The sequence below is a fragment of the Euwallacea similis genome, chromosome 2, assembly GCF_039881205.1.
Source record: "Euwallacea similis isolate ESF13 chromosome 2, ESF131.1, whole genome shotgun sequence".
In the NCBI taxonomy this organism is placed as follows: domain Eukaryota; kingdom Metazoa; phylum Arthropoda; class Insecta; order Coleoptera; family Curculionidae; genus Euwallacea; species Euwallacea similis.
Genome location: NC_089610.1, coordinates 6,752,486 through 6,777,474, shown reverse-complemented (window position 1 = coordinate 6,777,474; position 24,989 = coordinate 6,752,486). Strand labels below are relative to the sequence as shown.

The 24,989-nt window shown below is 32.6% G+C and overlaps 7 protein-coding genes across 8 annotated transcripts; 4 read left to right on the top strand and 3 right to left on the bottom strand.

The window, feature by feature from the left end:
* Positions 1–3,077: 3,077 nt before the first annotated feature.
* Positions 3,078–6,002, top strand: LOC136419548 (juvenile hormone esterase-like). Its single transcript, XM_066405976.1, has 11 exons — positions 3,078–3,232; positions 3,299–3,524; positions 3,656–3,781; positions 3,842–4,004; positions 4,064–4,249; positions 4,309–4,499; positions 4,552–4,720; positions 4,772–4,950; positions 5,006–5,159; positions 5,241–5,376; positions 5,549–6,002. The coding sequence occupies exons 2-11, from the start codon at positions 3,300–3,302 to the stop codon at positions 5,727–5,729; spliced, it is 1,710 nt and encodes a 569-aa protein (XP_066262073.1). The 5' UTR covers positions 3,078–3,232; position 3,299; the 3' UTR covers positions 5,730–6,002.
* Positions 6,003–6,280: 278 nt separating this feature from the next.
* Positions 6,281–7,256, bottom strand: LOC136419549 (pro-resilin-like). 2 transcript variants are annotated; one of them, XM_066405979.1, is made up of 3 exons: positions 7,147–7,256; positions 6,841–6,989; positions 6,281–6,615 (listed from the first exon to the last, which is right to left on the bottom strand). In XM_066405979.1, exons 2-3 carry the CDS (start codon positions 6,964–6,966, stop codon positions 6,388–6,390), a joined length of 354 nt encoding a protein of 117 aa, XP_066262076.1. In that variant the 5' UTR covers positions 6,967–6,989; positions 7,147–7,256; the 3' UTR covers positions 6,281–6,387. The 2 variants fall into 2 exon arrangements, with proteins under 2 accessions (XP_066262076.1, XP_066262074.1); XM_066405977.1 differs by lacking the exon at positions 7,147–7,256 and having other exon boundaries at positions 6,841–7,035.
* Positions 7,257–9,288: 2,032 nt separating this feature from the next.
* On the bottom strand, positions 9,289–11,520 carry 128up (GTP-binding protein 128up). Its single transcript, XM_066405466.1, has 8 exons — positions 11,361–11,520; positions 11,153–11,273; positions 10,912–11,087; positions 10,442–10,681; positions 10,034–10,202; positions 9,853–9,982; positions 9,675–9,797; positions 9,289–9,561 (listed from the first exon to the last, which is right to left on the bottom strand). The coding sequence occupies exons 1-8, from the start codon at positions 11,400–11,402 to the stop codon at positions 9,459–9,461; spliced, it is 1,104 nt and encodes a 367-aa protein (XP_066261563.1). The 5' UTR covers positions 11,403–11,520; the 3' UTR covers positions 9,289–9,458.
* A 740-nt stretch (positions 11,521–12,260) lies between these two features.
* Vps16B (Vacuolar protein sorting 16B) lies at positions 12,261–13,828 on the bottom strand. Its single transcript, XM_066405244.1, has one exon. The coding sequence runs from the start codon at positions 13,562–13,564 to the stop codon at positions 12,386–12,388; it is 1,179 nt and encodes a 392-aa protein (XP_066261341.1). The 5' UTR covers positions 13,565–13,828; the 3' UTR covers positions 12,261–12,385.
* A 213-nt stretch (positions 13,829–14,041) lies between these two features.
* geminin (geminin DNA replication inhibitor) lies at positions 14,042–15,585 on the top strand. Its single transcript, XM_066405252.1, has 4 exons — positions 14,042–14,209; positions 14,268–14,374; positions 14,639–14,903; positions 15,202–15,585. Exons 1-4 carry the CDS (start codon positions 14,150–14,152, stop codon positions 15,289–15,291), a joined length of 522 nt encoding a protein of 173 aa, XP_066261349.1. The 5' UTR covers positions 14,042–14,149; the 3' UTR covers positions 15,292–15,585.
* Positions 15,586–15,790: 205 nt separating this feature from the next.
* Positions 15,791–17,686, top strand: LOC136419399 (uncharacterized). Its single transcript, XM_066405682.1, has 7 exons — positions 15,791–15,862; positions 15,939–15,946; positions 16,002–16,071; positions 16,642–16,800; positions 16,996–17,098; positions 17,221–17,368; positions 17,513–17,686. The coding sequence occupies exons 1-7, from the start codon at positions 15,791–15,793 to the stop codon at positions 17,652–17,654; spliced, it is 702 nt and encodes a 233-aa protein (XP_066261779.1). The 3' UTR covers positions 17,655–17,686.
* A 1,302-nt stretch (positions 17,687–18,988) lies between these two features.
* LOC136418683 (glutathione hydrolase 1 proenzyme-like) lies at positions 18,989–23,864 on the top strand. Its single transcript, XM_066404828.1, has 10 exons — positions 18,989–19,418; positions 20,572–20,724; positions 20,778–20,998; positions 21,054–21,246; positions 21,835–22,041; positions 22,098–22,332; positions 22,385–22,575; positions 22,667–22,904; positions 22,965–23,081; positions 23,145–23,864. Exons 1-10 carry the CDS (start codon positions 19,408–19,410, stop codon positions 23,298–23,300), a joined length of 1,722 nt encoding a protein of 573 aa, XP_066260925.1. The 5' UTR covers positions 18,989–19,407; the 3' UTR covers positions 23,301–23,864.
* The last annotated feature ends 1,125 nt before the right edge of the window (positions 23,865–24,989 follow it).

Here is a 24,989-nt window from a genome sequence, read left to right as displayed (position 1 = left end):
TTTAAACCAAAAAATAAAAATAGCATAAAAATCAATATTAAAATGTCTCTCAATCTCTTTGAACGAAAACAAAAATGTACATTTTAAAAGCAGTTTACAGCCCATTCGTGTCTGGAAGGAAATATTTTCCTGGAAATGAAGATTTTATTTGCGAAAGGTTATTTGGAGCCCTGCCCGGAGTACATATAAATTAGGTAACTTTATATCGGTAAAAGTACGCCTTCAAGCTGTAATATTTATATGTCGAATTGCGAATAAAAATCTTATAAAATATTTGTCTTTTACACAGACAAATATTGTATATTTGGGCGAATATTAAAAAGTTTGCCCGCAGTACGGAATAAGTGAATACTTGTTTTTAGTTACTTTTAAATTAAGTTTTTAAATTGAGAATATAGAACTAATAAAAAGTAATAGAATAAGGTTTATTTATTTTATGAATTTTCCTACTGACGTGAGGTAATGGCCGCATTACCCGCATGGTAATGGTGGCATCACCGTCTAAATTTTTTTCCTGCGCACGTGCACACAATACTTTACTGCACGTTAATATTTATTGTCGATGATCAATTACAAGATGTCTTTAAAAAATAATTTTCAAATTTTGTTCTATGTTAAACAATTTCTGAAATACAGAATTAAAAAAACATTTTAAAATATAAGATAAAATTTTCATATAAAAAATCGACTTTTTCGATGTTCTATAACACGCACCTGGTCTATGTCCATTGCGTTGCATATCACCCTGTATGTAATAAAACCGTGCTGGAGCTGATGATTGAGTTGTAGTGCTTAGGAAAGTTCCAAAGTGGATAAAATAAATAAATTGGGCGGAATTAGAAAATTGCCTTACGGACGCTTTCATGATCCTGAGACATCTCTTTATTGCAAATTAGAATAACCATTAGAAATTCGAAGACCTGTATTTATTAAGTAGGTGCAGCTAAGCTAGTTATGGAATAATGGTTCGGCAAATATCGAAGAAGACTAAATTAACATGGTTCAATAGGCTTGTACCACTTCGAGTGCAAGTCCGAAAATTCGTAGAAACTCCGAGGAAACAAATACACCACTGGTTCTTACTACTGTAAAAAACCCACATGGGAATAAATTTTCAAGTAAGAACCGGCCATTACAATGAAAAATTATCTTACAGCAACAATCGAATGAAGTGGAAGATATGTGAATCTTGAACTTTTGTGGATTTTCTGTTTCTGTCTGAGTTTTGATGTAATAATAACCAGATCCAGAGAAAGAATAAGTAGAAAAAATAAATTTGAGAAATTGCTAGGATTTAAAACATTATGTAAATACACTCAGGACCACATAAATTTGCTTTTCACCTAATTAAAATTGCTTCTAAATCCGCCTCTGGAATAGAGGAAGAAGAAATGGCGTCTTATGTAGCTTTAAAAAACAGACGGAAGATGCATTTCATCACCTAAAATAGGTAGAAATTCAGGTAAGTACAAAAATAGGATATGTGACAAATTGTCAATATTTTTGTTAATTAAAATTGCGAGAAATTATAAATATCCATATTTAAACTGTTTGGTCTAACTCTATTAGACTCGAATGTAAATAGCGGATAGCGGGTCCCAAAATCGGAGTTCTAAATCCGGAGTAATTTCGGGAAAAGTATCAAAAAATTCATTTTTTCAACTTCCTGTCCAAATTTCACCGATCTAAGAGCGGTCTGACTTGCAGCCAAATTTCTAAAATGGCAGGAGCCAGTTGGTAGAATATGGCCGAAAAAGACAAATCTACATATTTTATCATGGTTCAGCATGCTTCTAAAGAGAAAAAGAATAGGAACAGGACGTTGCTGGGACAATTGAATCCTATAAAAGTAACAAGAGACAGATTTCCTCCAATATTGCTTCAAGATGGGAACAATATGCCTGAAAATGCGATGCGACTGAAGAAAATTCAACTGAGCCGAAAATTCTAGAATTATCCATTGACAATTCCGTAGTAGACATCCAGAAGGTAGCCAGTAAGCATAGTGACGTTGCGGATCAAGTCGCCTGAGTATAATCTAGAGTATTTTCATAAATCACTGTTTTGTAATGCTCTACATAGTGATACAATAAAAATTCACATATCTCAAATGTGGTTCAGTACTTTGTACAAGAAATTTGACGTAGGTGATGTTTGAATTGGGCCCTTGCCCCGTTCCACTATATTAAATTTCAATATACGCTTCCACTTTTGAGTGGAAAAGTCCTCAGTTGCCTTGAAGCATAATTGGAAAAATATGTTTAAATTCTCACATTCATTGATATAATTATATACTTTTGTCATATTTCGATGTAAAAATGTAAGTAAGAAATTTAAAAACCAATCGGTTGTATACAGTTACCTACTGATAAAATGTTATAAAACACTTTAGTTTACTGAAGTTTTTTTTACCATATTTCACTTAAACATATTGATAATTTTCAAAAGTTATTACCTTTTTTCTGATTAGTATCATTTAGTTACAACGAGGGCTGCAATTTATAAGTCAGTAGAAAAACACATAAAAAATTTGTCACAGGGTCATCTATTTTCAATTCAGGACTCGATAGTGTTTAAGCAATTGCAGACATTGATTTGGTAGCAAAGTGATGTGATGTAAGATAATTGGTATTACGGTTTCAAAATAGCGAACATTATACGGAATGTACTTCAAAAATCAATGGTTCGAATTATCTGTAATAGATTTAACATTGCCGGATGCTGCATTGAGAGTAGATCACCCAGTATATATCAGTGTGCATTATGAAAATCCAATGTAAATGTTAAACATCTAAAATGGTTCGAGACTGGATCATTTTGTAACATTACTATTAAAAAAGATAAGTTTAACTACCCAGTGCTATAAAATAAAATAATTTATAGAATAATAAAAAACGTGTGCTATTGTAGTCATATGTCAGAGGAAAACTTATGGTATTGAAAAATTCAAGTAGTTGAAGTAAATGAGGTCTTGCAACAATCATATATAAATAATTCACAAAAAGACCACAAACAAAAGTGGATTTGCAGTCTAAATAGACCGCATTTAGGAGCGGCTCTGGAAGAATTCTTGGACAATTATTCAATAAAAAATTTAGCCACTTAAACAATTTGCATTCTATATATTATTAGGTACTTAATATATAACCGAGATTAGCTTATATTGTGGGTGTCAGTGCGAGTTTAACGTTAGTAAGTGCTGTCCACGTTAGGATGAGTTTGAGTATTTAAGGTAAGACCTGATAGAAAGTTCGAAATATCTGGTCTTTTTTTGTTCATGTTCAGCAATCCGTTTCAGAATGTACCAAATAACTCTAATCATCTCTGCCATTTTGGCATTATCACTAACCATTGTGCATGCAGACAGCAATGCAGCTCCCAGCACTGAGGGTGAGAACCCAATAGTAACTACCCCATTGGGTCCGATTAAAGGGACTGTGATCCAATCTAGACTAGGAAAACAAATTTACTCCTTCCGGGGGATTCGATACGCCAAAGCACCTATAAACGAACTTAGATTCCAGGTAAGAACTAATTTCTCCGGTATGTTTATGCTTCCCTCGGAATTTTGGGGCATGGAGAGGGGTTTATACATATATGAATGCGTTCTATTGATATATGCATATTTGTTGAAAAATTATATATACGTATTTAGCCTACCGTCCCAATAGAAAAACATGATGGTATCTACAATGCCACAGCCGACCCACCTTTGTGTCCACAACCAACCACTGACCCAACTTCAGAAGACTGTTTGTTTCTCAATGTTTACTCAACAAAGGTAACTACGCAATAAGGTCATTATCTCTAAATTTCTTTTATGCATTAACACTTCTTATAGCTACCAACAGCAACAGATAAAAATGTAAAACGACCAGTAATAGTACACATTCATCCTGGAGGATTTTACAGCGTAGGCTCAGCCAGCTATTGGGAAGGCCCTCAATATTTTATGGATCAAGAAATTGTGCTGGTAACTTTTAACTACCGATTGGGCACATTAGGTTAACTATTTTTCACTAACAAAAGAATTATTTTAAACTTCAAATTTTTGCCCATGCAGGATTTTTGGCGACAGGTGAAAAGGAAGCTCCAGGAAACAACGGCCTCAAGGATCAAGTTCAAGCCTTGAAATGGGTAAAACAGAACATAGAAGGTTTTGGTGGAGACCCTAATTCAGTAACTATTCAAGGATACAGTGCTGGAGCAGTAAGCGTCATATTGCACATGGTTTCCCCTATGTCTGCAGGTATTTAAGAGAGCATTCCGTTTAATAATTTTATATCAGGTATTGATATCCTTCGAAAGGTTTGTTTCACAAGGCCATTTCCATGAGTGGATCGCCAACTTCTCAACGACCGTTAGGACATGAACAACTAGCATTGGCTAAGAGACAAGCCAAATTTGTAGGATGTCCTGATGACACCTCTGCAAATATCGTGAAGTGTCTTAAAACAAAACCAGCCAATGAATTAGGCGAATCATTGCCCAAATTTCTTGTAAGTTTATTTACACAATTAATATTTTCATTGCACCTTTAATGTTTTTTAGGAATTCGGCATCGATCCAGTCGTAATTTGGAGTCCAGTAATGGAGAAAGACTTTGGTCAGGCACGATTTTTAACCGCACATCCCATAACTCTAATTCAAAATGGGGAATTCCATAAAGTTCCATTTATCGCTGGAGTTACTACTGACGAGTTTGCTCAAAGGGCTTTCAGTGAGTCTTCAGGATTAAACTTTGCTATTGCTCATTTTTTAAGTTTTTCAGATGTAATTTACAATGAAACCCTTCTGAAGCAGCTTAATGAAAAGTGGGAAGAAGTTGCTCCGATTGCTTTCTTATATGAAAGAAATACCGATCTATCAAAGACTGTCAGCAAGAGTATTAGAAAGTATTATCTGGATGACAAGCCCGTAAATAAGTCCCTGTTAAGTAAGCTTGGAGAGGTAGAGTTTTCTTCAGATTTGAAATGTGCCTTTAAAAAGTATTGTTTTATTTCAGATTTACGCAGACTCCACTGTAGGTTTTGGCGTGAACAGGGCTGTTAAATTAATCAGTGAAAAAAACAACGCCAGCACTTTCTACTATAAGTTCAGCTACCAGGGAAGATACAGCTATTTCTACACTCCTGACAGCAATAACACCAAACCATATGGTAAGCAACGACGAATCATCGCGATACTCTATCAGGAATTCAAACAAATAGAATTTTATACTATTTCATCATTAAATATAGGTGTCGCTCACCATGATGACTTAATCTATCTTTTCTACACATCGAAGCTCTTCCCACAATTCAAAGAAACCACTCCAAAAGAGGTCGAAATGGTTAGCAAACTCACAAGTTTGCATGCCAACTTCGCTAAATATGGGTAAGTTCATTGCTTTACTTATATATATTCAGAAAGTAGAGATATGTACGTGTTTAATGATACATTTCCTTATTTAAATTTAATTATTGTATGATCCATTGTGCGCTTTAATTACGAGAAATTAATATTTGATCAAAATATTGAAAATTTTTAAATGTTTTTTCGTTTACAGCAATCCCATTCCCACACCTAACGACAGACTTGACAACGTGAAATGGGAACCATTCACCACAAAAACTCAGAAATATTTGGACATCGGTAACAAACTCACTATGCAAGAAAAACTATACGAAAAACGATATAATGAGTGGGAGAAGCTATTCCCTCTAGAAAAGTATGCCAAAATCAAGTAAGCAGTTACAACCAAATAAACTAACTAACCCAATGAAAAAATAAACATAACACTGTTCAGACCCCGCTATGAATAAGGATAATAGATTAAGTGCAAATTTTGAAAAAATATATAAAAACTCTCATTTTTGTGGTTATAGGTAGATTTTGCAGGTAATGCCATCAATACCAAATATTTTACTATTGAAATATCAATTATAATATATTGTTTTGTTGTGAGCTTGTAAATAGTTTTTTGTTTGTTTATGTTGTGATAATATAAAATATTACATCGTAATGTCTAATTTTCTTGTTTTCCCACTGTTAGGACCTGTGTAGCCAATGTGGCAACAGCCTTCACGGCAGAGAGTTATTTTTATATGTTCTTATTTATGTATCTGTTGTCATTCATATACACCCTTTTTTAGGTGCTTAGCTGGCACCACTGGCCTCGAAAGTGGCTGATCAATACCAATAAATGTAATTATCTACACTCCATATCACACGTATGCAGTCTAAATTCATGACTCTAGATAAGATAAAACGATGTTTAAAAACAATAAAGTATATGTAATTAAAGCATGAGTTATATTGGTTTTCAACTTAGGAAGGATGGCATAATAACCGAAATATTTATATAAAATTATTGAGAAAAATCGTAATATGCGTTATTATCTTCCTTCACCCTAGGCGGGTACTGGCGGGCGTTCCTTGGGCATTTGCAGGACTAAACGTGATTTTAGGGACGAATCCAGATTCTCCATCAACCGTGTATTCTACATTCATTAATCTACCATCGGGAAGGAGCACGTAGTAGTTACCAACTACTCTACCTTGGCTGTCTCCACTCTCTGATTTACCGAACAGAGTTCGGGATTGGGGGCTGTCCACCTTATATTGGTAGTTATACTACAAAAAAACATTAAAAAAATTCAACAACAAAAAGGTTATTTTAAAGTGAAAAAAATATAATTTTAGAGGAACGTTCGCCTACACCCTACACCTTACTGCCTTCTCAAAAAATGTAAGACTGTATCTATCTCAAAACGTTACGCTTTATTGTGAAAACTAATTTGAAAAAATATCGAATTTAATTGTAAACTCTGAAAAGTGAAAATTACAATAAATTCTTACCGGCTGTGGAGTCTCATCTTCCCTGAGATTTCCCCTTTGTGTAAATTGTGGAGCTGTTTCATAAACTTTGCAAACATTCAGCAAGACCAAGAGGGAAAGAAGGACAATCAATTGGTAAGATGCCATTTCGAATACGATAAATTTGATTTCTAGAACAAATATTTCGCAAAAAACTAACATCTCTTATTAAGAAAATGGAAAGTAAATGACATGTATCGATTAACAGTGGGAAATCAAAAGCGCATAAACAAGCAAATATTTTTTCCGTTAAATAAGTAGTTTTAATAATTACAATAAAAAACTTACCTCTTATAAAATGTTATTTCAAATATGATATTGATTTCAATATATGTATGTTCAATATGTGTTAACTTAAACGTCGCACCAAAACTTTAACCTATGCACCTATCGAACATCTTCACATCAATTAAAAGCAACAATAGACAACAATGACTTTAAATACCTTAGTTGCACTTGGATTTCGACAGAATTTTAAACATCATTAAAGGCAGTAAATACAAGGACGAATCTCTTTTGCAGATGAGGTATGTCGGATTGTGTTATTAGCCCCCACGTGCGATAAGCCGCTATTTGAAAAATATCTCCAAGGTTTGGCATTAGCTGCTTCTTTTGGCTTTGCAACGAATGCATTAAGTGGTATCAAATAAGACATGAGTGTGCCATTATCATAGAAAAAGGAAAGCTGGGACATCGTATCATATGAGGTGGCTACCGACAATTATAAATAATAGTTACATAAAATAAATGATAAACTAAGTAATTAAAAAATAATATGCTGTAAATTGACTCAATCCCTATGGATTTCAGTTAAATACATATCATATGAGTATTTGCAATTTTTTTACGTCGAGAGGCGGAATGACAACACCTAAAAGAATGTTGGCTTATGATGAACAGCCTACTACACATCCGCCAAGATATTAAAATTCATAAGTCTTTGAAGCGGTCAATCTTTCTAAGACATCGGTGTTGCGCAAAGATAGTTGATGTATCATTTGAAAGAATAAAGGCGATTTCCATATCTTCATTCAAATGTCCATATTAGCCAAATGGCCGTTTACCGGTAAGATAATTGAAAATAAAAATGCCCAGTAAGAAAAGCAATTCACACAAAAATATTCTATTTCCCCAAAGCAAGAAATTACATCTGGAATTAATAAAATTTCTGATTGTTCTTCTATGAACAAAACATATGTATGTATATCTGACCTTGCCATTAAGACGTGACTTAGTTACTTAAATTTTCTATGGCATTTAAAATTGGACAAAAAACTTGAACGAAATTTGCGTTAAATTGATACATGATTCATACATTTTATTGTTTCCCAACGACTTCTTCAATAAAGAAATGAGTGGGTCTTAGTGCATCAATTTGTTTCCTTTACGGTAGGTTTAACGGAAAATTATTCAAATTGTAGTATAATAACTGTGCGGATGGATATTTCTTAGAGCAAATTAGCGTGGGATCGTGCTAATTGTCAATAACAGTTTCTAACTAAGGTAGAAGATATCTAATTTAATATTGTTGGTGTTAATAAAAATCTGTAAAAGAAACAGTCTTTGCGACCAAGAACTTAATTACCTTGGAATATGTTACTAATTACATAGTTGTGGCTCAAGCCAAAAATTATTATTAATTCATGTGTGCATTTTTAATGCCATGGCGAGCAACGATTAAAGTTTTTTAACTCATTAATATATAAATCCCTATCAGCAGAAAGGACTTATCGGATAATATTCAAGATAGTGTAAATACTATCAAAAACAATATCCAAGCCCTGTTTCAAATAAGTAATGGTCTTAGTTCAAATAAAGATATTAATTTCGTTAAAGTACATGTTAACTACAGATATCTGTTTTTAATTATAATTTATCGTACCCAAAAACCCTCCCAAGAATATTTTTTTTTATTGTAAGATTTAGTCTCAACTTACAGAAGTTAAAAAATTGCTTTGACACTGTGTAGAATGGAAACAAACAATATTTTTACAAAACAAGTTTAGTTGAATCGTTCGAATTTTTTTTACCTTCTACCATCCAGCATTCATTTATACCATTGTTTCTGAGGCACCCTGCATATACAATTTTCCTCTTAATTACGGGATCAAAAAAAGAAAGGGGTGATGTGGCCGGACAAGTGAAATATGCTGGAAGCAGATATCCTCCCCATGGAACGCTGGAAGAAAGGGGGTTAAAAATTAATGTTAAGTTCTGCAGTTTGTAGCGACCAAACAAATTGACAAATGCAGAGTTACATCAAAAGACTGCAAAAACTATAGCTGTTTTTGCAGTAGTACTGCTTGATGAATATATACCAGTGACGGTAAAATAGATAAATACAATTCAGATAGTATAATGTTGAATGTATGGATTTGAAGATGGTCAAGGGACAGAGCAAGGATTGGGAACTATATAATCTTTCAACGTGAAATGTATCATTTATTAATCAGAGTAATTGGAGTTCCTTGTTATTATTAAAAATCCCGCACCTATCCTTAAAAAGGAAGTTCAATACCAAATACATATTCACATCTCCTTATAAGAATCCGGCATTTAAAGTTTGGATGTGTGAGCATCTTTCAACAGACATTAATTTTTCACACTTTCTTAACGATTTGCACTACATCTTCATCCGCTAATATATGATCCAAGCCAACTTTTTGCGGTTGGTGCTTAACAGATGACCCCCATACAAGTGCACTGAAATAGAAAAAATATAGTATCTGCAACATTAAAATAGTAAAAATAAATATGGATTCATGATTAGTAGTAAGAATAAAAACAGGTTAAAGAGAAAATTAAGTACTACTTACTACTTAAACTCTTTTACAATAGTTCTATGCAATTTATTACAAAAGTCTTCCACAGAAATATGTTCAGAATGCAGTACAATAGGCGAATTGTAGTCTGGCAACTGCCCTTTGGGTTTTGTGTATCTAAAAAATTAATGATATAAAACACTAAAAAGATAGTGGGCTCCTTATTCGTTACATCCTCACTAATTTCAAATATTCCCACATCTTCTCCAACAAATCATCGAAATTCCACTTATGATGGGCTGATATAGGCACGCAATGGGGTATTTTGTATATAACATCCAGTTCTTCAATGCTAATTTGATCTAAAAGTTACCAATAAATATTCAATTTTTATTTGACAAACTGTTCACTACCAATTTTATTCAAAATATAAATGCAAGGCACATAAATACGATTTCCTTCAATGACATCAATCAGGTCATCACTAGTAGCATCATATTTCAATGTAACATCTGCATTATGAATTTTGTATTCAGATAAAATTGTTTTAACAGTGTCTGAGTCTAATTCGGACTGTGGAACCTACAAAAAATGAAAAATCCATGGAAAAATATGCCAAAAGGTATCAAGCTCTTCCATTAGTCAAAGTGTTGGTGTCATTTATAGTGGTGTTTCATATAAATGTACTTCAATCGTTGGTTAAGCTTAACTTCAATTTGAAAAACATGTCAGCGAGTTATTTGCTCACTAACAACTGTTGCTCTCTAAGTGAACATTGAAAAGTTGATCCTAAGATGTGTTGAAGCAAGAGTAACACTTACCATACAGTTTAAATTAATTCCTCCTTTATCTTTCCTTTTAAAATAAATATTTGGTGGTTGCTTGTTCAGGCGCAAACCAAAGCCTTCTAATTCATGTTCTATTAATTTTTTGTGTACCAAGGGTTTTAACACGTCAAGACAGAGAAAAATTAAACTGCATGTCCTAGCAACTGCTATTACTTGCCTGCCGCGACCTTTACCATCTTTAGCTCCTTCTATAATTCCAGGCAAATCCAGCAACTAAAATAATTCAAATAAGATTAACTACATACTGGGTGACACAGGAATTACAATACAAAAGTGATTGCTACAGTTTAGATAGGGCTAGGGTTTTAAAATTTAAAGTGAGAATAAAGTAAATTTTTAATATTTTTATTCACTTTTAATTTCTGATTTTACTCTATAAATTCTCTATATGTATTACTCAAAAAATAAATTTATAGAGTACTACAAGAGTTTTGCATCCTGACCTGTATTTTAGCACCTTTGTATTTAATACAACCTGGCACAGTTGTAAGTGTTGTGAACTCATAAGCAGCAACTTCAGAATATACTCCTGCAAGATTACTTAATAAGGTTGACTTCCCTACAGAGGGAAAACCCACAAATCCAACTCTGGCATCTCCTGTTTTGGCTACATCAAAACCTGTATAATTAAATGTAAACAAATGAGGCTGACACTAAGCAGATGTGATGTATATATCACTTTACCTTCACCAGTGCCTCCACCACCACCTTTTGGAGTTATAAGTTCACGTCGAAGTTTAGCAAGTCTTGCCTTCAAGAGACCTAAATGACCAGCTGTTGCCTTATTTTTTTGAGTTCTTGCCATCTAAAACCCAAACCAGTGAATATCTCCATATTTAGGAAGAACAGGAGAGGCAGATATTTTTGTCCTGTACCAGAAAGGAAAACTTACTTCGGCTTCAATAGCAGCAATTTTTTCTAGTATAGTACTCATTTTGGACTAGTCTGTATGTAACTTTTAATCTTTTGTGAAACTATTAAAAGTAACACTGTAAGACTTTGCTGAAAAAAAATCAGTTTTGCCAGAAGTGCACACAACCACACACAAACACATGTGGAAGTTGGAGTTCCATCTTGTCAATGTCAGAATTGTCTTTTTTTGACTTTTTTAATGTGGTTTTTGACATTTTGGAAAGAACTTGACAGGTTGGGCATTATAAAAGCTCTTTATGATACTGTTTTGTGATCGTAAAATGATTAATTTTAGTTATAGTACGAAGTAGGTAGCCTGCATTTTACTGTAGAACCGACAGTTACTGAACAGTGACTGACGGATATGAATTTTTTTAAATGATTAAGGTATTTTTGGAGGTTTATTAATTTAACTTAAGAATTAAATTAATAATTAAACTAATAATTAATTTAACTGGAAAGTTAAGTTATGAACAATTCAAGGTGAAATCGGATATAGAACGTTGTATGCAACATCTTACGTTACGTGTTTATTACGTAATAGTATATTACATAACGAGAATAGTAACAGACCAAGCCAGTTTACGACCGAACTACAGGCGAGGTAATAATTTCAGCATGAACTTATTGAAATTTACTTCTGCAAATGTCCAGAGATGACGTTCGTGTTTTTCTAATGTTATTTACAATTTACTAACAATAGATGCTAAAAGAAGGTACACCTGATTGATGATGATTAAATGAACCATTCTCAAGAAGAAACGTACTTTTTATTGTAGTTTTATGTAGTATTTAAAATATCAAGATACTAATATTTGATTAGCAAAAAATATATTCATTTGTGGAGTGGTTCAAAGTTAAAACAAATAACAAACATACACATATGGATACAAATTTAATTAATATAATTTAATAACATTTTTTCAATAAGTACTTAAGCATAAAAAAATACACATTTTCATAAAGTAACAGAAGAAGCAATAAAACTCCTGTTAATAGGTAAACTTAATTTTTCCACTGTTTTATTGAACACTGCAAGGCACTGTCTATTAAGCAATAGTCTGAACTCTGAAATGGAACTTTTTCTTTGTAAGTCAGTAAAGCTAATCTGTCTTTTTGACTCACATAACTTTGAATGATGAAAGTATGGCATTGTAACTTATTGGCAATTTCAAGTGCTTTTTCTATATCAGATATGCAACTCAAAAATGTCTCTAGCACATCCTTTGGTGGATTGTGGCGACTTAGACCAAGTAAGAAGACACCTGGAGATATTGATGTTTTTAAAACTCGTTTTTTGTTCAGCCAATTATTTTTTAGGAACATGTCATTAATGTGCATCCACAAAGTCATAGATGCTAAGACATTTAACAATGTCCAGTCATAAGCCATCTCATCTATTTTAAATATTTTTTTAAATTCCAATGACTTCTCAAGTCCCTTGTGATTTGTTAATTCTTGCTTGAACAATACTGCAAGTTGTGAGACTACAGATTTTGCATAGCAGTTGTGTTCATTTTGGAATTTTATTAAATTAATGTGGTCATACATTTCTAGTTTATCATCACTGGTGTATGTTCTTTGTAAATGCTCCATTGTAAATTGTTCCAGCTTTTTAGATAAAATAGATTTGTTCGTAACACCTTGTCCAATTAGATAATATAAGTGCTTCATGTTGAAACTGTTTCCTGTGGCCATATACAAATCTGCGACACCATCAAATTGACTTCGCATTAATAAGTAGTGAGCATAATGTTTCACAGCCATCTTCAACTTAGAGAGCTGGTGGTAAAAAATATTACTCTTTAATGTGGCTTTTAAGAACAATATCACTTTGATTATTACATTGGCATCACATGTCTCTAAAGCTTTCTCTAACAGCTTAATTTTATCATTAAATCTGATATAGGCACTTAAATTAAAATTGTGGCCATTGATCATTCTCCTGATAGTATCCTCCACTGTGGGAGCTGCTGTTTGATAAGTTGAAACAATGTCATTTAATATGAAATCTAAGCTAGTTTTGGAGATAAGTGCATATATGGGAAGTCCTGAAGATAACTCTGGAGCTACTTTGAATAAAATATCACTTGAAGTACTGGCAGCAAAACCTTCATCTTCATCATCAAAACTGAATCCAGAATGGCTGCTGGTGTTCCAGAATTCGTCCTCAGAATTATGCATGTTGGTTGTTTCTAGTAAAATAATGTGCTGCTATGGTAGATTTGTTGAAAAACAACTCTGTATGAGAGGGTATCCTGGTCCTGATTCGTTAAAACCTATGATTACTCCCTACGTATCTACACATGCTGTTTATGCAGGTAGGGATTGATTAACCTATCGAGATTATCTACATTTTTTCTTCTTTGTCTTTATTGAATTATAACAAAGAAGTTTGTAGAAGTGTTGCGAAAATTGTGAACGATGAAAACATAACATAAACGAAGAAATCAAAGCAATAATATACGTACCAGCTGAATACGACAAATGACAACAAAATATCGTTATACGGCACGTCCGTTTTTGGAGCTCAACTTTAAGGATTAACAATGACAGTTAATTAGTCACACTATGACATGACATAGCATGACTCATGTCAATGAGTGCAGGGGTCCACAAAACCATCAATTTCCACTTTCATTTTCATTAATTTCTCGTGTTTATATTAGTTATTAATGCACATGTACATATAGGTATTTTTTTAAATAATAGAACGACTTACTGGTAAAATTCATTTTATGCGATTGGTATCGACGAAGTCATTAAAGCATGATGAAAACTGATCAAACCAAAAAAGTCCTTATCAAAATCGATCCAGAAGTACAACAGGTAAAATGCAAATATTTTTCCTTATTTCTGGTTCCTTCTCATTTGTTAACGATTTAAGGAGAATGTCAAGAACACAAGGAAAAGCTTGAGAACCATCCAACCTACAGCCATTGACAAAGAGAACTTGGCCGGAAGGCCTATGGTAGGCAAGGACTTAAAACCTTTGTATGTACTATTGGACTATTATTAAAATTCCTTTAATTATAAGTCATAACCTCAACGTCAATGTATTATATATGACATTTTTCAGTTTAATAAAAGAAATCTTAAAAAGTTTAAAGATTAGCAGAATTACGACATTAACAGTGTCAAATATATGGTTTGATGATTTATGTAAATTCTTATTTTGTAGAATCTAAATCAACTCTCATGTCTCACTAAGTAAGCGTTTGTGACCCCAGGTTTAAAAGCAAAATTTTTTTTTTTTAGAGTAACTGAAGCCAAAAAGTCAAAACCTATGCTTGTGAATCAGGAAACACAAACTGAAAGATACATTACCAACATTGATGATATAACAGGTGAAGAAGCATCAACTGACTATTGGAAAAGATTGGCAGAAAAGAGACAAGAGTTTTTGGATACCAGTTTACATGAAATAGAGAAGCTAAAAGAAAACATTGAGCATCTACAAGAAGAAAATAAAATATGTAAAGAAATGCTAGAGGAGTCTCGACATTTAGTAAAAGTCTTTCAAGTAAGAACCTTTTTCCATTTAATTTTGTTCCATGACATCAAATATAGTCCTTCATCACTATCCTTGTCTTATTAGCACAAACTTTGATTAATTCAGGATGTTTCAGCGATCTGTTAAATTTTGTTTCCAAGAGTGTTACAAATCTAATTTGATCTCAGTATTTAACTATCATATGACCTGCCATCTCCCACATTTTTTAAATTTAATTTGTCTTAAAACTTTATACAAAATTTTTATAATCTACTGGGAGAAAAATAAAGAGTGATTTGACTTTAACATCATTTTTCTTTATTTTCAGGAAATGCTTGATGAAGACGACAATGGTGAATTATCCCCAGAGAAAATTGAAAAGAACTCTGAAGAAAATAATGCCTCTGATAATGATTAGCTTGTTTATGTGCTGATAGTTGCAGTGCCTTAATTTCTCAATGATAAAACATTGTTATGACTGATGTTTAGATTTAAGTTTAGGAATTCGTTTCTCTACCATGCAGCTGCAATGTTTACATTAAAATGTAGTTCAGGTTAAAACTTACTAGTACCATTTTTGTACCTAATTTTTTGTGACATCACCAAAACATATCACATTTTTAGTTTTTTGTGGTCTTTAGTTCATACTTATATCTGGATTTGAGAGTGTTTAAATTTGAATCATTATTAAATAAAGAGTATTTGATTTGTATTGATTGAAAATTGTTTTAATTATTTATAAGTGTCTACTTACCTATTTTGTAATTTCCCAAAAACGAGAACATCAATGTCAATATTTTAAGACTCAAAGTAGAAGCAGCAAGAACTGTAAGAGATACAGTGATGGTTAAATGTGCAAAGTTTTTAAAAAATTAAGAAACATACGGTTCTATCATTTAATTCACAACTCGGCAACAATGCATATAAAATTCCAAGCCGCGAAACCATTGGCGATTGTTTTTGAAAATCTGACAAGCATCGCCATTGTCGTACGTTTTTGTTGCAGCAACAGAAGGGGAATTGAGGAAGAATTGTATTAATTATTGTGCACAAGATGTTTTGTAGGTACTATGGCAATAATTCAGATAACATAATAGTTTTTAAATACTTTTTATTTCACAATTATAGGAACGCTCTTCCAGAAGATAACGCCGCACAAATATCTAATAGGCGTTCCCAGAACAGAACTTTAGGGAGGGTAAAAATATTGTTTTGTTATATTTATTAGGCAATCATATTATTTGCATATTAAGTACTTGAGAGTATCCCTAGAGTGGTTCAAATGACTGTTTAAGAATGAGTAAAGATTTTGAAAATTGAGGCAAATAAGTTCTTAACTACTTTTAGAAACCGCTTTACCGTTGGCAATTTTGCTTGTCATGAATAAGGAAGGTTTCTTTGTTAATACATACATATCAATTTAATTGTTATAGCTGAATTGGTAGAATATTTATTTATAACTGGATCTACAAAACATTTTACTTTGAGAATTTGCTTGCCGCTTGTGCCGTTGCAATGGGATGGATGAGATCAGAATAGGTATATATAGGTATTTGATGGGTATCAGGTATTTTCTCATAGCCAGACTCCAATACTATATTCTACGCCAAAATACAGTACTATATAATTTGCTGCAGAATAAATTTCTTCCGATGATTAATGAAGGAATATCGAAAAGTAGTAAAGATTCAAATTCGCTTAAAGAGAAAGAATTCCAGTTTCAAAAATTTCAAAATGTTTTAAGATTTTTTTGTAATTTCTTATTTAGCCACATAGAAGCTCCTCATCTACCTCAAGCAATTTGGGTGTATTGCCCATTCCAAAACCCCGCATTTATGACCATAAACAGAACACCGGATTTAATGTCGAAAATATTAATGATGGCGGCGCAAATGACCCTTTAGGAACAAAACCGAAACATATGGGAGTGAGTGTAGCCCACTTTTAGTTTGCCGTCTAGTATTGGAAATATTCTGAAATTTTCTTTTATTTGGAATTCCTTCATAAGAATTAGTTATTTTTTAATCAATTACATTAAATTTAATGTAATTACATACTTCGAAAATGTTGCGATTAATCAGCATGGAACTAGTAAACATCTTTCCTGTTAAACATTTTACAGGAAACTGAATCAGAGAATATCGTCGTTTTGACTGGAACAGTTGAGCGGGTCATAAAATATGGAAAAATATTCCAAAATCAGTTCTGCTACTTTCAAGTATTTGGTAAGAGTAATTGATTTGAAACCAAAATTTAAATAAAGCTCTTAAGGTCGTTTAAATATAAATTTATATTTATTTTGCAGGTAATTTGGTTGTTGTTTCAATAGTGATCAATTAATTTTTAGGAAGTGTTGTGTCGATGACTCCAGGAAGAGTTCCATTTGAGAATACGATGCTCCTAAAAGACAAAAAAGGGCCAATAATGCAGCTCGTATATTATTCCAATGCAAGCCACATCAATATTGAGAATTTTCATTTTGAGCAAAATTTGAGGTAATTTAGAGTCCACCCTTTCTTAATAGGCCTTAATAATATTCAATAATTATAATATCTTTAATTTTGATGAACCATTATTTTTAATTGTAAGAGTTGAATGTTTTGCAAGTTAATACTGAAGAAAACTTTACTTCTTTACAGGGCATTTGGCAGAATGACTGGACCGAATATAATGTCAGCTCTTTCTATAAGAGCAGCCACTGAAGAAGAATTAGAAATTTTGCCTCGAATGTGTTACATTTCAGATTACGCTATATCTACATTGTGTGGCAGTACCAAGTAATTGGCAGATGTAGCATTGAAAATTGATTAATTATCACTTATTATTGTTACCTAGTAGATGTAACAATTTATTTATATTAAAAATAATTGTAATAGGTCTCTATTATCACTGCATAGAAGTTTACCTAATTAAAGAGGTCTAGATCTAAAAAATTTTTGAGATGTTCGATGTTGGTTTTGTTTCTCAGGTAGTAACAAGGAACACTTATTGTAAAAATGTTGAAGGATAATCACTCGAACTTGAAGAGAGAGATTATCATGGATAATTGATTTTACAATTACGTATAGCTACAAGTAAGTAAATAGGTAAATTTAAACCTGAACCATTTTATAATGTACTCTCTCGCTGTCGCTAGAACAAGGTAGACACATTCCAGGGACATTGTATATAAACGATTGTTACATATCACTAAAATTATGTCGGTGTTATTCTAACAATGTAAGTTTATCTGATTAATAAATCAAAATGTTTCAATTTAATAATTTTGGCTAGTCATTTCTGACAATAAAACAATTAAAAGATTTAATTGCATATTCTTATTATTTAAAATAATTTATCAAACACTGATTATAAGCAGTGTTTAAACTACGTATGCATTTCAATGAGTACCTATACATAAATATTACAGTTGCCTAATAAATATTAAATTTTCAATATTAAAATAAATTCAGAAAAGTAAGACACACAAGATCGTTTAAATTATGGCAAAGTAATGCAATGCAACAAAATCCCTTTTTAAGAACAATTTCGAAGGGATTTAAAAATATCTAAAAAAATTTGCTGCGCCGTTTTTATTTTATAGATTGCTCCTTGGCGCATCCTGTATATGTTTCTCCATTAAAATGTAGTTGATTGGCTGGAAATAAACAAATGAATAAAAATTAATAAAGTAAGTAATTTTCGAATATTTCTTGGCTTTTATAAATTAGTTTGGTTGTCGGCTTACTAATATTAGATACAGAATTTGTGGGCAATTAAAATTAATTTCGAGAAAATAAAACAATAAAAATCTTATTAATTTGAAAAGCTTTACTTTCATTGTATATTATTAAGATAAGAATTTGTAATTTATTGGGTGTAACACAATAATACTTTTTGTCCATGTAGTAATTTGTTTAAAAGCTGAAAAAATAATAATTATATTGAGATATTATGGAATCTCTCAGTTTAGTAAGTAGTACGTATTACGAAAATAATTACTTTAGAAAACTGTGTATAATTTGGCTGTTACTTGTCCACTCTGTACATCGAAGGCAAAATAATTTAAAACTCATATAATTACACATTACTCTGAACGACGTAATTTTCACTTTTAGTCCTTTTATATCCAACGCGCGAAGTAGGACACTACGAACTCGGTTCGCTTTCGGTACCATCGTTCAAATATTACATTGGAACCAATTTTCAAATTAAAATTCGCGCCGCATAAAAAATCCATTGGTATTGTCGGTCTGACCTTTCCATTTATTAAACTATAGGAATCGTTCCAGTAATTAATGAATTTTAAATAATAAATTAAATCCTAGTTTACTCTGTCAGCAATTGCAGCAGTTGATCCACATATTTTGAACATTAACAATATTGCTTTTCGGGTTTTATTATGATCACAGGAATGATTTTAATTAGATTTTATGCAAATTGTTGTTATTAGTGTCGGACGCTTAATATTGACAATTAGGCAAAACACTGGTTAGGAATCATATAGTAAACTTATTCAGCTGCCAGTTTCTGGAAAGTGGTTACTGAAAGGAAAATGAGGATGTCGTAAGTTTTTTTCAAATACTAATAATAATATCATATAAGATAGAGGAGGGAGGGCTATTACGTTAAAAGGATAAATGCATGACTGCCCAAATCATTGTTCATGCCTTTTCGCCAAAAATTCATTTAAAATTGAGAATAGTAATTTAAATGTTTGGAAGAAATGAATGGGTTCTTTCTAATTCTAGTCTTTCTGTCATGAAAATATTAATGCACATATGCACATAATTGGAATAAACCTAACAATCACATTGAAACACTGATAATAAAAATTAAATTTCAGTTACGATTACCGTAAAAATGACTTGATGGATATTTTTAAGGTCGTTTTAAATCAATAGAACCTGCATTTTTGCGAATCTATTCTATCTGTTCAAATTAAAATAATTTAGTTGAATGCACACAAAATGGATTAAGACTTGTTTGATTTGTTTGTTGTCTATTATCAATGTTTCTATTTAAAGATTTCCTTTTCGCAAAATATAAATTAAATTTAATTAGTTTCCACTTTTCCACTCTACCACAAAAATTAATTTGCCCCCACTCTACTCTAACACAGTAATATAAAATACCGTGCGATTTTAAATTATACCCCTATCTCCCCCTGTTGACTTTTTAACAAATTACTACTTTTTAAAATTAAAAATTAAAAATTAAATAGGGCAAAAAATGCTATCTTCTGACGTTTGGATATATTTTTTTAATATTGCTTACGTCACCGATAACGTAAAATGGCCGATTTTTTAAAATTAAAACATGGGTCAAGTGACACCTCACAATTTAGAGCCGCACGGTATAATATAATTTATATTGACCATATCTTAACAGCGTTTTCACGGTAGTACATAGAAGCCTAGTTGCAGATAGTGAACAATAATAATAAATTAACCATATCGGTGAATGTACAATTTGAAAACGCTTTTTTACCTCATTATTACCTAATAACACGAACATAAAGCCACTCTTAGACTTAGAAGTAAAAGTAATTTCAGGAACGTATCGCTGGCGCCGTGATAGTGCAATGCAAACTTTATCGTCATATCGCAGGAGCGAGTCGTATAACAATTCCATAATATTACCGATTGGCACAATGCCACAAAACAGGATTTTTTATAGGTAGCTTCTCTTCTGTAAATAAAAGACAACTTTTTTCCAGATTTTCAAAACGCAAAATCTTAATCTTTGGCTTGGCCGCTTTGGTAATGGTAGCCTTAGTAGTGGTTTTATTATGGGTATTTGTCATTGGGAAAAACCATCCATTCACCGGAGCTGTAATAACGAATGGATACGGATGTTCTGACATCGGAAAGTAATATTACCATTCTGCTTTGACTTGATCTGGGCTAATTCATGTAAATTTAGATCTATATTTGCAAAAGGAGGATCAGTGGCGGATGCAGCAATAGCCACCCTCTTCTGCGAAGGAGTTTCTATGCCTCAAAGCATGGGATTGGGAGGAGGATTTTTGCTCACCATTTATAAGAAAGAAACTGGAGAAATAAGGAGTTTAAATGCACGTGAAACTGCACCATTGGATGCTAATGAAACCATGTTTAATGGAGATTCTAATTTGTCTCAAAGAGGTCTATTGTAATGGAACACAAATCCAAGGAAATGTCTAAAAATAAATTTCTTTAGGTGGTTTGGCAGTGGCAGTACCAGGGGAATTAAAAGGCTATTGGTACCTTCATAAAGAGTACGGTCACCTGCCTTGGAGAACTTTGGTAGAACCCACTATCGATTTATGTAACAACGGCATTTATGTGACGAAATTTTTAGAGCGCACTTTTGAAGGGAAACTTGATTTGTTATACGCAGATCCAATTCTAAGGTACGGAATATTATTATGGTTGGCATATCTGGAACAAGGAGGGAGGAATTATATTGAGATTTAAAAATCTCATGTCCAGAAATTAATCTATCTCACTACTCTTAAGATATTATTTTTTTACCGATTTCGTTTAATGAGATATTTTTAATAAGCAGACAGCAAATGTTTCACTGATTGTGAGGATTATTTTCAATTTCTCCGTTTAATCTGCTCTGATTGACTGATTGATTCGAAAGGGAGGCAGACGCAGTTGCTTTTGCCATCTACAGGCCTCGAGAACGGGCCCTTCACATCTCGCCTAAATGGAATTAGAGTAGTTCCATTGATGATGAAGGTTAAGAGTCTACTGAGCCGTAACTCCTTGATCTCATTGGGCAATTGCCAACACGTGCTCAGACGTCTTGTCAACGGTTATGACAAACTATAGGCTGATATTGTTTTTTGAGGTCACTCCGTCTTTCTCCGTCAAAATTTTTTCGCGGATCTACTGCTGACCTTTTTGGGATAAAATGAGCTAAATAATGATTTCCTAAAGTTTATCTACACACCCACTTAACTAGCAATCTGTTTAAAACATATGTGAAATAGGGAGTCCTTTATCGACCCGGACACAAACAAAACCTACCGAGAAGGACAATATGTAAAACGACTAAGACTGGCCAAATCCCTAGAATTCATAGCTGCAGAAGGAGCTGATGCCCTCTATAGTAGAAATGGGTCATTAGCTGGAGGTTTCGTCAAAGATATACAGGATAACGGGGGAATTATCAAACTCGATGACCTCCTCCAATATGAGTAAGCACTAGATCTCACCTTGCTGAAAACCTAGACTAAACATAGATATATTCTAGACCTGTGTGGCAAAAACCAATACAAGCTTCCTTAAGCGGTAATCATACCCTATATACCACACCATTACCAGGTTCAGGAGTTGTGCTAACATTCATTTTGAATATCCTAGATGGGTTCTTGGATTTGAGCAATTTGTTTAATGTAAAAGATTTTCAAAGAATAGTTGAAACGTTCAAGTTTGCTTATGGACATAGGACGTTACTAGGCGATGATAGCTTTGTAGATGTAGCAGAGGTATGGAGATTACGAAACTGTTAATCTTTGCTGATTATCCATTGTGGAGTAGGAAGTTAGAAACCTTACCTCAAAACCATTCGCTGAGAAGATTCGAACGAAAATAAGTGACACCACAACTAGTCAGGACTTTACATATTACGGTGCAGAGGCCCAAATTATAGAGGATCATGGAACTGCACAAATTGCCATTCTTGCCCCTAATGGAGATGCTATTTCGGTTACAAGTACCATAAATTTCGTGTAAGGAACGATTTGATTTTTTATTTTAAGGAAGACAGTTGTCTTTTCAGATTAATAATCTATGACTAAATCCAACTCCTTTTTTTCTTAGATTTGGAGCGGGTTTTGCTTCAAGCTCAACAGGAATCATTATGAATGACGAAATGGACGACTTTTCATCTCCAAATATAACTAGCGGTTTCGACATCCCTCCGTCCAAAAATAACTTTATTGCACCAGGGAAACGACCACTTTCCTCAATGGTTCCGTCTATTGTTTTAAAAGACAAGGACGTAGTATTGGTAACGGGAGCAGCCGGAGGTACCAAAATTACTACAGTTGTGGCATCTGTAAGTGTTTTCGCATTATTCGTGTAGATAAAATTCATGTTAATCCTTATTTAATTTTAGATAATATATAAACATCTTTGGTTTAACCTAAATTTATCAGAAGCAACATCACAGAAACGAATCCATCATCAACTATTTCCGATGATGATTGAGTTTGAAGAGGGATTTGATTCAGTGGTATGTCTAATTTTTTTGTTTTCTCGGTGTTCAATGTATTTCACGCCTTAAAATTGTTTACAGTACCCAAAGATCGTAACCAATTTAACAGCTATAGGCCACAAATCGAAATACACTCCTACTGCAGATGGATTTTCTGCAGTCGTTTCCATTTCAGCGAAGGATGGTATTTTTGCTGCATATGACGAGAGGAGGGGAGGATATATTTCATATCTTTAAAACTAAAAAAATATCCAATAACTGCGAATTCTCAAAATGCATATCAAAACTTCGTAGTTTGAAAATTAAGATTTGATTAATGTTCGTTGCTTTGCATATCCACTGAAAACTTTTAAATGTTATATTTGTCTTAAGTGTTTAAAAACCTTCATTTATCTTTGATAAACAATTTACATTATCGTATTCGGATTCAAAAGAATAAAAATGAGTGCCTAAGCATTTCAAAGAAATTGAATTTTAGAGTGCTCCGAACAAAGTTTGAACACAACAATTAATTTTGTCACTCATTTGCATTTGGTTCTAGTTTCATCTAATCTTGTGGACAAACCTTTGAGTTTTATATGCAGACATTCAATTATGACCGAAATGTGTGCTTATTTAGGTATTTTTTATAATTTTACGCAGAAATCTAGACATTTTATAGATATAGTTTATAGGTACAATATACCGTTTACCTAATCATAATCTGTTTTCGTATTATGATGTAATTTATAAAGTTACTATATATATAAGTGTTTCAAATATTGAAATAGCCTACATCAGTCAAAAGCATGTTATTAATAAAAGATAGAAATTCTGGACAATTTGATGAAGGGAATTTTTTTTTCAGGAATTATTAGAGTTTAATAAAAGGCATTCATCACGCAAGTATCGAACTTGATACTGGATTTATCCGGTCCTTCTTCTCATATACAGTAGTGGTCAAAAGTAGGTAGACAAAATTGATTTTCTAACTTATAATTGAACAAATGATTATTAAGAAATCATTTGTATGTATGTATATATTATAATTTCTTATTTCAGTAAACGTCAAAATCGATAACAAAGATGATATATCTATTTTCAATAAATGCAAAAAAAATCTTATCAAAATTTTTTTGAACAAAGATAAACAAAATATTATTACTTTTTTTTAGTTAAAAGAATTGGGCATTTTGTGTTTAGTGTGCAATAAGTTTATTTGCACTAGACGTCGCAAAATGCCCCGTGGTAAACGTTTATCATTAGATTTAAAAACGCGAATAATTGATGCTCATAAAAGTGTATAGTGCCAAATTGAGATTGCCCATAAATTCGAGGTGAAAGAGGGTACCGTATGGGCCATACTTAAAAGTTTTAGTAAATCCAGTATTCTTAATAGTCGAAAGAAGACGAAACGTCTCAAAAAAATGAGTGCTTTCACTGCAAAACCACTATCCAAAATTAGTCAAAACAATCCTTTCGCGTCATCAAAACAAATAAAAACCAAATTACAGGCATTAGGCGTTATAGATGTTTCAGAAAGAACAATACGCTGAAGATTAGTGAATATATGATTGTTTTCCTCACCGTCCCGCCAAGAAACCTTTATTATCCAAGAAAAACAGGAAGACCTGATTAGAATTTCTGCGAGAGCATTTGAATTGGACTAAAGACTAAACAACGAAAAAAAGTGTGTTGGAGTGACGAATCCAAATTTTATTTATTAAAATCTGATGGTATTCAGTACACAAGAAGACCAAACACCTTGTTTGAATTCCAAATATACAATATCCACTGTTAAGTATGGCGGTTTGATTACGATGTGGGATTGCTTTTCCGGTTTTAGTATAGAACCTTTACACCGTATTAATAGCATCAACAACAACACAACAATTTGATGTATTTATACAACACGACAAATTAATATATCGTGATATACTCAAAAAT